Source organism: Pseudopipra pipra, chromosome 3 (genome assembly GCF_036250125.1).
Source record: "Pseudopipra pipra isolate bDixPip1 chromosome 3, bDixPip1.hap1, whole genome shotgun sequence".
Taxonomy (NCBI): Eukaryota; Metazoa; Chordata; class Aves; order Passeriformes; family Pipridae; genus Pseudopipra; species Pseudopipra pipra.
Window position 1 is genome coordinate 65,810,514 of NC_087551.1, and position 12,472 is coordinate 65,822,985.

Consider the following 12,472-nt stretch of genomic DNA (forward strand, 5'->3'; position numbering starts at 1 on the left):
GAATTGTGTGCTGGATAAAGATCACAAATCCATAACTAATTCTCATCAGAATGCACACAACTGGTAAACTGGGAAGTTAAAAATATCATGGATTATGAAGCGATTTCCAAGCAAATTGTTTTCCCTGCTGCTTTGCTCCAAGTTTCTCCCAGCACTCACATGCAATCCACTTGAGAAAATTTTCTGACTCCAGCCATAATTTGGCTTGAAATTACTTAGCGTCCTCAAAATATCTTGTACTATAATTCCTTATCTTGAGATATGTATCATATGAAGAGACCTTGGACTGGGATAGTTTAGAGCTTCTTTATGGTAACATGATTATCCCAGAGTTTTATATTCACTGCTGATCACATATTTTCAATAGTAGAAAACCTTTATTCAATGTGGCTTTTAGGAACTGGGATTTTATGAACTGTATTTTATATGTGTGGAAAGAAACTTCTTCATTACCTTGTTTTGATCAGCAAATGTCTTTATGTATTCACATATGCATGGCTACACCACAGGATGCATCAGATGTACAAGCTGATTTCTAATACATAAATAAATATAAATTCATCATAAATATGTCTGAGAAGAAAAAATTAATTGAAAGGAGCCATTATTAGAAAGAGAGAACAATGAAGGTCACTTTGCTATTTTGACTACTACACCTGGGATAATCCCTTTCAGTGTTGCGCAAGATCCCAGTGTAATTCCAAGGAAATAGGCCTTAAACATCATCATATTGAAATCACTAAATAGATTTCTATATTTAAGTTGGAACAATATTGCTTCTAATTAAAAACTCTCTTAGTAGAGCACTCAGTTCTCAAAAAATCAGATTAGTGTAACCTGAGCTGAGCTGGCAGTTGAAGGAAAGCAAAATCCTCTTTGTTTCAGCTTTTTAACTCATCAAAGTTTCTCTTGTTAAATTGTTTATCATTCTTGTGGGCATATGTTAAGCATTTGGGTTCCTTTTACTTCATGTTTTTAAAATGAAAGCTGAAACTCTTTAGATGCTAAATATCAGTTAAGTCTCAGTTGTCTGCGGGGGTATATTCTAATTTTTTGATTAATTGTGGCATTGACACTGTCTGGGCATAAGCCAGCTGAGTCCATAAAGACTGTAGTGCTGCAAAATTATTTTTTTATTCGGGGGGGGGGGGCGGTGTTTTTGCCACAGATTGCCCGTGCAGCAGATTGCCAGTACAGCAGGTACATGGTGATGCAGCCCCGGCTCCCACAGCCTGCTGAGCCGCTGTTAATAAACCTCACGGAAAGCAAAGGCGGCCTTTCTGCATCTGTGTCCCCACCGCTCCAGCAGGAGGTGTTGCTCGGGGTAGGGAGCTGCCAGCGAGCAAGCCTGGACGCAGCAGCGTGCCTGGCTCATGGCCCCCACCCTGAGCCCGGCGTATCTGACAGGGGCAACCGGGAGCGTGTAAGCTGCTCTGCGACATCCAGAGCAGGTCTGGCTGCACTCATGGCTCTGGTTTGGTTGGGTCATGCCAGAGGCTGGTTATCTGGGCGTTGTCACTGGGTGATCCTGCTATCTGAGTTCTCTTGTTACCAGCTACAATGGAAAACAAGTCATGCCTCTTTGTTCCTTTGACGTCATTCTAAAAGAGCAGGAATGCTTCGTTGTGCTGAGGTGGCTTGTACCATATGCTCAATAATGGTATTATTTAAATTAATTTAGTTGGAGCACCAATGCATTTTCCAACACTTGGTTTCTTCTTAACTTTCAGGTTTTCCGAAAAAAGGCAGTGGAGCTTGGAGAGAAATTGCTACCTGCTTTCAACACTCCCACTGGGATACCTTGGGCATTGCTTAACATCAAGAGGTAAACCAACTGTTTTTTGGTGACTAGAACATATAAAAATTATGTTGAACCCATCTTTACCACAGAATTATTACAATTGCTGTACGGTTTTTGTCTTTTTTGGTTCTACAATTTAAATTGGGAAATTTAAGTGGATACACAAGAGTACACATAGAAATATATTTATTCATCTCACAACTGGCTGCATTTTTGTCAGTTAACATGTTGTTCATCACTGAGGTCCTTCATTGCTTTTACAGTTGTTTTAGGTAGGGTAAGAGCAAAAGGGCATGCGCTACTCTGAAAGGATAAGTTTTCTATCCACTTGATTTTTATCTGTTCTCAAATGCACCATCAGCACGTCCTTCATACTGAGAAACAAGAGTAATACCTGCTACAAGTGACTGTTTTGTACCTTCTCCCAAGGAGTACTTTTGCTTTGGGCAGTTGTGGTTTGAAGGCAGCTGTGTGTTTGCTGTAGGAGATGCATGCTTTCCTGAAATCACTCTTGCCTCCAGACATGTCACGAATTCCTTGGTCCATCTCAGGACTGCTAGCTGTGATGCTGTGCTGGTAAAGAAAATTCTTTCTTTGCACTGAGTGGGGAAGAATATTGAAAGTTACACCTGTGGGGTGTATTTGTGTATTCATAAGGACACCTCAGCTTTCTTAATATTGTAAATAAAACCCCAGCATCACTTGTCACAAGAAAGTCAATCCTGAAGAATTTCACATGTGCATGTGTTGGTGGTGTGGTTTTTTTGCGTGGTTCCCTCCTTGGCAGTCAGCAGCTTCCACTGTTCTTGATCTGTGTTTATAAGCACACCTTTCCCCACAGTGGGACATACATTGACATGTTGCTTGATTGGCTGTGTTTGCTTCAGGCTACACAGTAAACTGCTCAGAGGTAGTCCTGCAGAAACCCCTGGCATATCAGTTCAGACAGGCTTTTCTTCCACCTTCCTTTTGAACAGCAGTGAGGTAGAAGACAAAAAAAGCATGTCCGCGTGCAGGAGCAGGAGGGAATTAGCAAATCCCGAACTTTCTCATCATTGAAGGGGCTGATCAACTGCTGCCTGGTGATGATTCTTGGACTTTGGTTAATTACATGCATTCTAATAATTTCTTCTCAACAGGCTTTAATGAGTTCTTCACAAGTTCAATAGTACAACAGCTTGAGGTGTGTTGGTTATTTGTAAGCTGTTAGAAAAACTTCTGAATACAAAATGCTAGCATACGTTTGAAATTGCAACACAACAGTACCTTGCTCTATGTAGTATATGTAAATGTGTTTAAAGTATTCAGGCTAAAAATTTGTCTTTTATCTAAATCCCTGCTTAACTACTAAATAAATCAATTTTTGCATATAGCTCAAATTGTGTGATAGATCTTTATGGTTTTATTCCTGCTTTCTCACAACAACTGCTATAGGGCACTACAGATGTCAGCCACAAACACTGCAAGGTGGTAATGCAAAAGGGATTCGTTTCTTATCTGGCATAAAAGTGGAAGAGGATCTGTGCTGAAATAATATCTTTTGCTGTGGCAGAAAAATTTACATTAAATGCTGGGTTCTTGGTTATTCATTCTGAATCCTTCCACATCTGCCTAGGTTTGACCTTCAGTAGATGACTCTTCCATAATACTGTGAGTAAACAAATATGCTGTCATCCAGGCTTAGGAAATGCTAAGCCACTGAAGCCTGCATATATTACAGATCTAATACGCCTCATTTCTGATTAGTATTTTACTTGATTTTATTTTGATTTACGCTTCAATTTGGAAAACCCTCACAATAGATTATGGGTGTCAGTGGTTATTTTTAAATTACTATTTTTGGATTAACAGATGAGCTGGATATTTATTTCACTGTGCAAATGTTCTTCACGAAATAGTTTGTTTTCTCTGCTCATCCTGTATCATCATAGCCAGACTTGTTCTCTGCTTGCATGCCCCTGTGTGTAAACATATATGTGTGCTTGTGTGTAAACATATATGTGTGCTTTTGTCTAACATATATATGTGCTTATATACCAAAGGCTGAAGTCTTTTTCTTTTTATCTTCTCCATTGTTTTTCTTCATCTTGCTTCTTTCCTCACTGCTTCGTGACCATAGGACACTTACTGTTTTTTTTTTGTGGAACCCTAATTATCAAATATAATAAAAAGTTCATTGTACTATTCTACAGCTAAAATTACTTGCCAATTCTTGAGTGTGTTTGCTTGTAAAATTTCCTTTGGTCTCTAAAGTGCATTTTAAGTAATTAGATTGGTTGTTTGTACTGGGATTTCCTTTTCTTTCTTTCTAAAGTTTCAGTTGCAGTTCCTTATTTCTGATGTTCTCGGTATTGCTCTGTATCTTCATCTGCAGCATCTATTTTTCACTTCTGCTTGTACTGCAGGAATTTGAGGTTCCTTTCATTTAAGTAACCAGGGTTATATAGCACATACTGACTGTTCTGGCTAAAAATGCTGGTACAAAGAGAGGCTGCAGACAGAGAAGTGTTTAAAGCAGTAGTGAGTTGACAGACAGGTTTGAGTCTTATTCTTGGGAATAAGGAACGCAAGCTGGCAAAGCCACTTTTATTTATTTATTTGCTTATTTATTTTCCTCCCTCACACAATCCTTTGTTTAGATATTTTGTCTTCAATACTTCTAAAACACTAACTGTAAGAGTTTCTTGAAACATCACTAGTTCATGATCCTATATTTTTCTTCTCAGTGAATTGTGATAATTGGGCTTCTCCATGCTAAAATTGTCATTTCCCTTTCTCTCTAAAAACTTCAAGTAATTTATAACTGAACAATTGGAATGCTTGTGTCTTTCTGTAATTTTCCTCTCAGATTTATAGAAATAAAAAAACCTGAAATTATAACTTTCTTAGGGAGTTAAGTAAGCTTAACAAATACCCAGCCTTGCATCGAGTTTGCAGGATCAAGTAATCTTTTTAATGTATCTATTTATTTTTATCTCTGTAACTATTAAAAGGGAAGCTGTTCAGGGCTTGTGTTTATGGGATGATGCCCAGCTGTGAAATACAGAGAAGAACCCAGACTGATGTTATTCTGTTGGATCGATCAGGAATTAACTTAATATAAGATGCTGTGCATTTTTTTTTCTTTTATACGGAAATTGTGCCTTCATGACACTTTTCCCCCCTTTAAAAGCAGACCTGTATCTGAGTTCTAGTCACTATTTTTCCAATAAGACCACATTACTACTTGCTAACAAGCATTCTTATGTGAAAGAATGTATTTTCCGTAAAATGTTTGCTCTTTATACATTGACCAGTTGCATAGTTTTTACGAGGTTATTTATTTTGTGTTTTGGGCTATGATGTAGCAATACTGTTAAGCATTAAGGTGCCTGCCTTTTTATGAAGAATCAGTGTAGCATATAACCTTTAAGTGCATCTGAAACTTTGAAAAATAGTTATGCCTTACCTTAATGAAAAAGTTTTCAACTGGAGTAAGTAATATTTTTACTTCTGGAAAGAGAACAAACTGAAAATGGTATCTAAGTATCTAAGGCTGTCGTGGTATGCAAGGGGTATACCATGCCTATTCCTCTGTCTCAGTGACAAAGCTGAATTATGTAAAAATTTATAGCTACAGCAACCATGGGAAGTGTTGTGTAAGAGGAAAAGCTTTGAGGGGTGGTTGGAGTCAGTCAGAGCAAAGAAGCTTAACAGAAACTAAAAAGGAGAAGTTTGAAATATGTGATTAATTTTTATTGAAATCAAACCCCAGGGTGTGGTAAGATTTACTCAACATAAATGTAAAATGCTTACTGTGCCTGATGTCAGATCAGGGTTCTTTGCCTTTCACACATTAACATTGATTGTACATTAAAAGCAGACCTTAGTTCAATTCAATATAACATATTTTTTGAAGTGAGACAGCAGAGGCCTCGCTAAATTGTTTACACAAAGTAGTTACTCATTTGTAGGTAACTGAGGTTGGAAGTGACAAAGCTGCAATATACACCACTGGGATATTGTCAGCATGATTTTTAACAAGGTCCACTTTTGACTTTATTATTATTGTTGTTGTTATTATATTAATATTAATAATAATAATAAATAAAATACTACATTTTGTACAGAATATTTAAGTTGGGCCACGGGCTTTTCCAGGCGTCACAGTTTTCAAAGTTTGAACAAAAGTTTATTGCAGCTACTGGGCCCTTGTAGCTGCTGATTTAGTACAAGATACACTCATAGCTTCAAAAAGAGCTTTTTGTCTCACATCACTAGGAAAAAAAAAATAGCAAGAAAAAATACACCCATAGTTTTTTATTTTGAATTAATTTTTACCGCCAGCTAGGATTCCTGTTCCATGACAGTACTGCCGAGTAGGATGGTTCTCCCCACCATCTTTGGCTTGCCTTGGAGAGCTGTTTTGGTGAGGGCTTTTATGGTAAAATGCCACAGCATTTACCAGGATGACACAGACACAGGTGATGTTCTCTTATGGAGCACTCATTTTGATACTTCACACTATCGAGTACTTCTTCTGATACTTCAGACTACCAGCAGTGGTTTAGGCTGTAGACATTTAAAGGAGCTTCTCTCTCAGCACCTTCCAGCTCACTGGAAACGTGGTCAATAAACCAAGCACTGAGGTATGAAATTTTGGTCTTCAGACAACAGAACTTGCTTGAAAATATCTTAAAGTTTCAGAGTAATTTCCTAATTCAAAATGTGTTTGAGGTCTCATGTACCAACAGCACTTGAGGTCTTCAAAATGTCTTTAGTGTGCTATCTCGTTAGAAAAACTCTGGTATTCCTAAGGTAAGATTTTAGCATATAACAGAATGGTTCTCATTGAGTTCTGGGACATTTTCCAAAACATAATCAATGCACTTAGGAGTATATACCTTTATAGTTTGTAAAGGAATCTTGAAAGTTTGAAAATGTAACAAAGAAGGGATCCAATCATGTAAATTCAGTAAACCTTTTTGGACAGCTTAATTCTCCCACTTACATTGTCACAAAATACCTGAAATGTGATTGTTGCATTATTTTGCAAAATCTCTTGCAAGTTGCTTGTATGACACTATATTCTTTAAAATAATTAACAGTTCATGCTTTTACTTGTCCTAGTGATGCAACAAGCCATTTCTTGCAGAAATTCAACCAGGATGGATAATTTAATTTTTCTGGTTTGCTCTGTTAACTCCAGTGTCTAAATTAAATTTAAAAAAAAAAAAAAAAAAAAAAAGAAAAAAAAAAAGACTAAGACTACAGGGTTAAATAAAGGCTTATTCTTCAAATTTGACTGTCTTTAGCAAAAATAAACCTGTTTTTAAAGCAAGTTTAGGGAGGAAAAACTTACATTGTCTGCATAATTTGTTATTGTAGGACCATGCAGAAGTTGTGTTTAGATGAAATCTTGAAATCTTTAATTTTATCCCTTCTGTGTAATTTTGGCATAATGTTAGAGGAAGAAATCAAAAATACGTAAGAAAAAAAGCTAAAGGTAGCAGACATGGTTTATAAAGGCTTTTTGTGTGTGGTTTTGGCAAATGGCTCCACTAATGTAATAGAGTGGTAATAATAACAAAAAGGATTTGGATATTGAATTAAACACTGAGATTTCCCCTGTAGAAAAAACAACCAATTGAAAACAGACTTTTGCCTTCAGGCATTTGGATCGTGGTGTGGATTTGTATTAGCACTGGATGCAAAGAGCCAAATCCTAGCTGAACTTTACCTCTCTAAAAATTATTTGTCTGGTGTCAAGCATATGTTTGGGCATAGAATGATCTGCTGTCCAGAGATACTGATCTCTTTCCATTGACTGAAGAAGACCGTACACAAGTAATTGAAAGAACTAACATCTTGAGTTGAGGAAATTAATTCCATCCTAATTTATAAGTAACTAGTGACAAGAATGATTTCAGCAAAGGGTACATTTTTCAGCACAGACATTTCAGTTAATTGTATGATTCATAAGCAAGTTTACATTTCTTGAGTCAGTATTGAATGCAAAAAACCCTGGAAAAATAGTTTTGTGTTTGGGGCATTTTGATATCACCATGTTATATGTCATCTGCTAAGAAATTTCATTGTTTTAGGACTTGTTAGAACACTAAAGTTAAAAGATTCCTTGCTATATCTTTGCCTCGTCTGAAATGAGTAGCCAGCATTGCATAGTGCTTTATCATAGAATCATAGAATCGTAAAATCAGCTGGGTTGGAAGGGACCTTTATGTTCAATAGTCAGTATATTTGACCTGTGGTGATGTCTGATTTGCCATTAGGCAATGTAAAAAAAAAAGTCTCATTTATAATAATATCATAAAAATTCCATGAGAAAGTTCAAGGAACATAGCAGTTTGGCAAGGAAGAAAAAGAACTAAGAAAAAATGTTATTTTTATGATAGCCCTTAATGATAGGCTGTATTACTCAAATACCATTTTCAATTCAATATTGTAATGCAGAATTTGTGTGGGAGGCTGCCCTCTGGCAATAGCACAGGAAGGATTTGGGACCTATTATTACTATTGCAAAATATCTTTCTCAGTTGAAGTACCTTCTTTATAGGCAAAAGAAAGAGATTCTAGTCCCAAATTCTAAGTTTAAATACTAAGTCTTTCCCACAGTTTATTAGTGCAATGTGAAATGAGTATAAATACTTACAAGTTCATAATTATCATACTGTTTATCTGTGTAAAATCCTGTGTGAGTATTAGTAATGTGATTCCTCAGTATAAAATGTACAATTGCAATCACTTTATAGATCTCTGTGGTGCTAACAATAGGTAATGTTCTTTTAAAAAACAAAACAAACCTTGTGCCAAACAGCCCCACAGAAGCGAACTGGTTAGAGCAGGAGGCTCTAGGTCTTCACTTCATAGATCTTGCCCCCCTCCTCAGCGGACAGTTTTCAGGGTATGAAAGCCTTCTGCAGCTATCATAACATTTTGTCTTGGTGGTTTAAAAAAATGGGAAATGGCTTTTATGTGTGTGTGTTATTTGTGAAAAAGATATTAATGTTTCTGCTCTGCAAACAGGGAGGGATTTGAGTTAGGATAGGCAAGTTGAAATATTTTGTGTTTTGCTCTAGAAATCAGGATAGGAAGTTCACCCGAGTCACCTGTATACCAATAGATGGCAAGTACCAAGCAGGTATGGCAAATTTTCTGCTAGTCTGATTGTAAATTAACCAGTCCCTCATCAAAATGCAATGACATAAGGTGGGAAAGTTGCATCAGGTCCTCAATTTGCTTCCTGAGAGTTAAAACCATTCTTGCTCCCCAAAGAAATCTGCCTGCAAGATTTTGAAATTGCAAATATTGAAAATAGAATTTTATAAATTAGTATATGGATGTTGGTGTTGCCTGTACTCTTGCTTTAGCTGGATAACTGCTGTTATCACCGTAGGATACTTAGGAATTATTTGTATGCCATATGTAAGGATTGATAGGCACACAGGTAACCCCAGACACCAGGCTGTGGCAAAAGTTTTGAAGAAAATTAATTTTAACTGCTGAGAGCACTGCAATATATCTAAGTGATAGATACAGTCGGCCAAGAAGGCAAAAACAGAAACCCATTTTGGTATTGTTTAACACCTTTTGCATGTGCAGTAAAAGCCCAGGCTGTGTTCTCCTGCTGTGCTTTATGGCCTGCCTGGACCCCCTGCAGGAGCCTCTGGGCATGTCTGCGAGAATTTTATCACTTGTAGCAAGGGAGATATCTCTCAGCAGACAGAAAGAGAACATACACAGCATCCTGCATGAGAACAAATTCCTTCCCACATTAACGCTTTTCCCCACCAGCAAACGTTTCCTTGAGAGAGTGCTAACCTCTCCCTCCTCGGTATCTCTTCCAAAGATCTCTTGCACCTGGACCATACCTTCCTGTTGCCTAGGAGTTGCAAGAGAACTCTTAGCACTGAATTGTCAAACATATTGGAGTTGTTTGTAAAGATGTGCAGGTTGAGGCTCAGTTCCAGATGAAACATGTTTGTATGAGACACCAGGTGAGATACCAGCGCAGCAGGAACAAGCTCCCACTACACTGAGACACACTGCAAAGGCGCTGTGAAGCAGCTTGAGGAGCAGTTATCCTTCCTTCCCTGAAATCGAGTATCCAATGCCTAGCCTGCTGAGCTGCTTCTCTTGGCCCTATTGACTGTGCTGGGAACACCAACACCTGAGTTTAGGCAAAGTAATCTTTGCACTGGTTGAAGGTCATTTCCCTTTCAATTGTTTGTATCGTGTATGTCCTAATTTTAATTTTTCAGATTAATCTGTATAGATAAAAATTATAATAAATTATAATATAAGAGTAAATTATAATCTTATAGTAGACAAAACGTAACTGTTGGAAGAGGCTTCTTTCAGAGGGAAGGGAATCAATTCCTACAGATTTCAGGTGTCATTAAATAAATAAAATGAGCACAACTACTTTTCAGTCACTTCCACCACAATTCAAGTAATTTCAGGAAAACACATCACCTGAAATTGATAGTTGTTGTTAGGATTGTTCCACCTAAGAATTTTCTAACTGGCAAATTATAAAGGCACTTACAAATTGTTCACTTAATATATTTGATACAATGTATGTACATTTGCAGGACTCTGCCTGCAAGAAGGGGAGAGGGGTCATTTACAGTGTGCTTTGCCTGTGTATTTTAGCCAAAATTATTTTGAAACATCTACCTGGCTAAATTCTCAGATTGAGCAGGTCATTCTTAAAAATAATAATTTCAAAATTTAAAAGTACGTCTTTATGATCTACATTAGTAGATAAAAACACTGTACTTTGAGTAAATTGTTGGTATAAAGGTTCAGCATTACAGGACTGGAGAAACAAGGTTTTCCTTTAGTATTGAAAATAAGGACTATTTTATGTTCTAAAATAAGCAGTAGTTTAAGTAGCTGATGTTTGTAGTTACTCTGTGTTCTTACTGTCCTAAAATGATGAGCAGGAACAAGTGTTGTTAACTACATTTTTTCAGAAATCATTACTAAGAACAGATTCTGCTCATATCTTCACAGAATACTGCATTTTTTCCTCACTGAAAAAAAGCAATTCTCTGCAATACTTCTTGAAGTACATCTTTTATTACAGATAAACACATAGATTTATGTATGTATTGGTAAATCTTTATTCATCATTTTATGGTTTCTCGTTACTGCTGATATGAGGGGCTTTCTCCGTAACTTCCTCCAAACTATAACCTTGCAGCTGGATAGCTGAGACCCCGCCTGTAACTGATACAATTCCAATGCATCATGTTTATCACAAATAACAGTTTTACTTATCTAAATTTTCAACTTCTCTTTATAGCATTTCATAATCCTATTAATACTGTGAAACTTGAATTTTGTATTTTTCAGTTTCATAGTGCCAATGCTAATGGGGGTGTGTTATGCGTCTTTTAAGCTGACTAGTCATAACTGCTTATTCTGAAAATCATGGCATATCCATTTTCATGGATACGTTGGATATTCTTGCAGTACAGTTTCCCATTTAATTTTTTAGATTGGCCTTATAGTAACAAATCAGCAGAAAATAGGGGGTTTTTTCCCCTAGAAATCAGTCTATTATATCAGAATAATATTCACGCAGATTTAATTTTTGCCTTAGACTTTAACAGAAACAAAAGTTTGTTATTTGTTAATTGTTTAGTTATGTTTAGCATTAGGTGAGAACTGCGGAGTTTGCTTTCTTTTCAGAAATCTTAAAATAATGGAAGGATTATTTTCTTCTTTGCTTCCATAATTGCTGATCATAACTTGGACTTTCTCAGCTTTATGACTAGCTTCATGTGTTGAGATATATACACACTTCATGCATAATTGTTTTTAAACAATAATCTCAGCATTAAATGATACCTATAGTGCCGTGCTTGTTACTTTTAGTTATCTGGGTGATGATAAATGTAACAAAATGGTTTTAGGTTGGAAAACAGCTACACTGTTTCTCATAGTGTCTCTTAAACATCCAGACCTTAATTGAATGCTTAATCTACTAGCAAGTTTTTATTACAATTCCGAGATCATCCAGTGCCTTTTAGTGGTGTGTTTTCTGTAAATCAAAATTTTTGCAATCTGTCTTTGATCCTGCTCTACTTTATGTATTTTCTAATTCTGCTACTCCTCTTCCATGCTTGCTGCCCTCTTCTAATCCATAATTATTTTGGAGGAGAAGCACAGCAGTGATCCAGTCCTGGTAGAAGTTTTCTCTACTGTGATTCTGTGATTTTTGCCCCACATAAGAAGTATCTGAATCCTGGATGCATCGTGTTTTCCCAATCTGTGGGTTGCTTCTCTGAGTCTTTTTTCATATTTTTCGTTTTCATAGCTTGTGAAAATTAATATTTGAGAAGTGTACTGGGTATTGTCCCACGTATGTCTTCTGCGACTTCTGGGCTGACTGCTTTTCAGTTTCTTCCCTTCGTCTCTTCCATCCTTCCTTCTTTACCTCCTTCTGTCCTTTTGTCCCTCACGTTCTTGAGGTCATCTAGTTGATCTGCTTCTCTGCTTCTCTGCAGTACCCCAAACAGGGCATATACTAGAGATGCTGCTTTAAGGTATGATGCTTTATGGAAGAGTTGATCCATAAATGCTACTTCTCTAGAGTATTATCATCTACTACATTGTTCATCAAGGTCTTAAATATATTGAAGTACTTAAATATTCTGGAAAGAG

At 36.7% G+C, this 12,472-nt stretch overlaps 1 protein-coding gene across 1 annotated transcript in view; it reads left to right on the top strand.

Annotated features, from left to right (window-relative positions):
• Nucleotides 1-12,472, top strand: part of MAN1A1 (mannosidase alpha class 1A member 1) — a 147,771-nt gene that overhangs the window by 81,017 nt on the left and 54,282 nt on the right. The window contains exon 5 of the mRNA XM_064649663.1: nucleotides 1,731-1,825. Coding sequence (XP_064505733.1) covers nucleotides 1,731-1,825 — 95 coding nt within the window. The remainder of the gene's footprint in view (nucleotides 1-1,730; nucleotides 1,826-12,472) is intronic.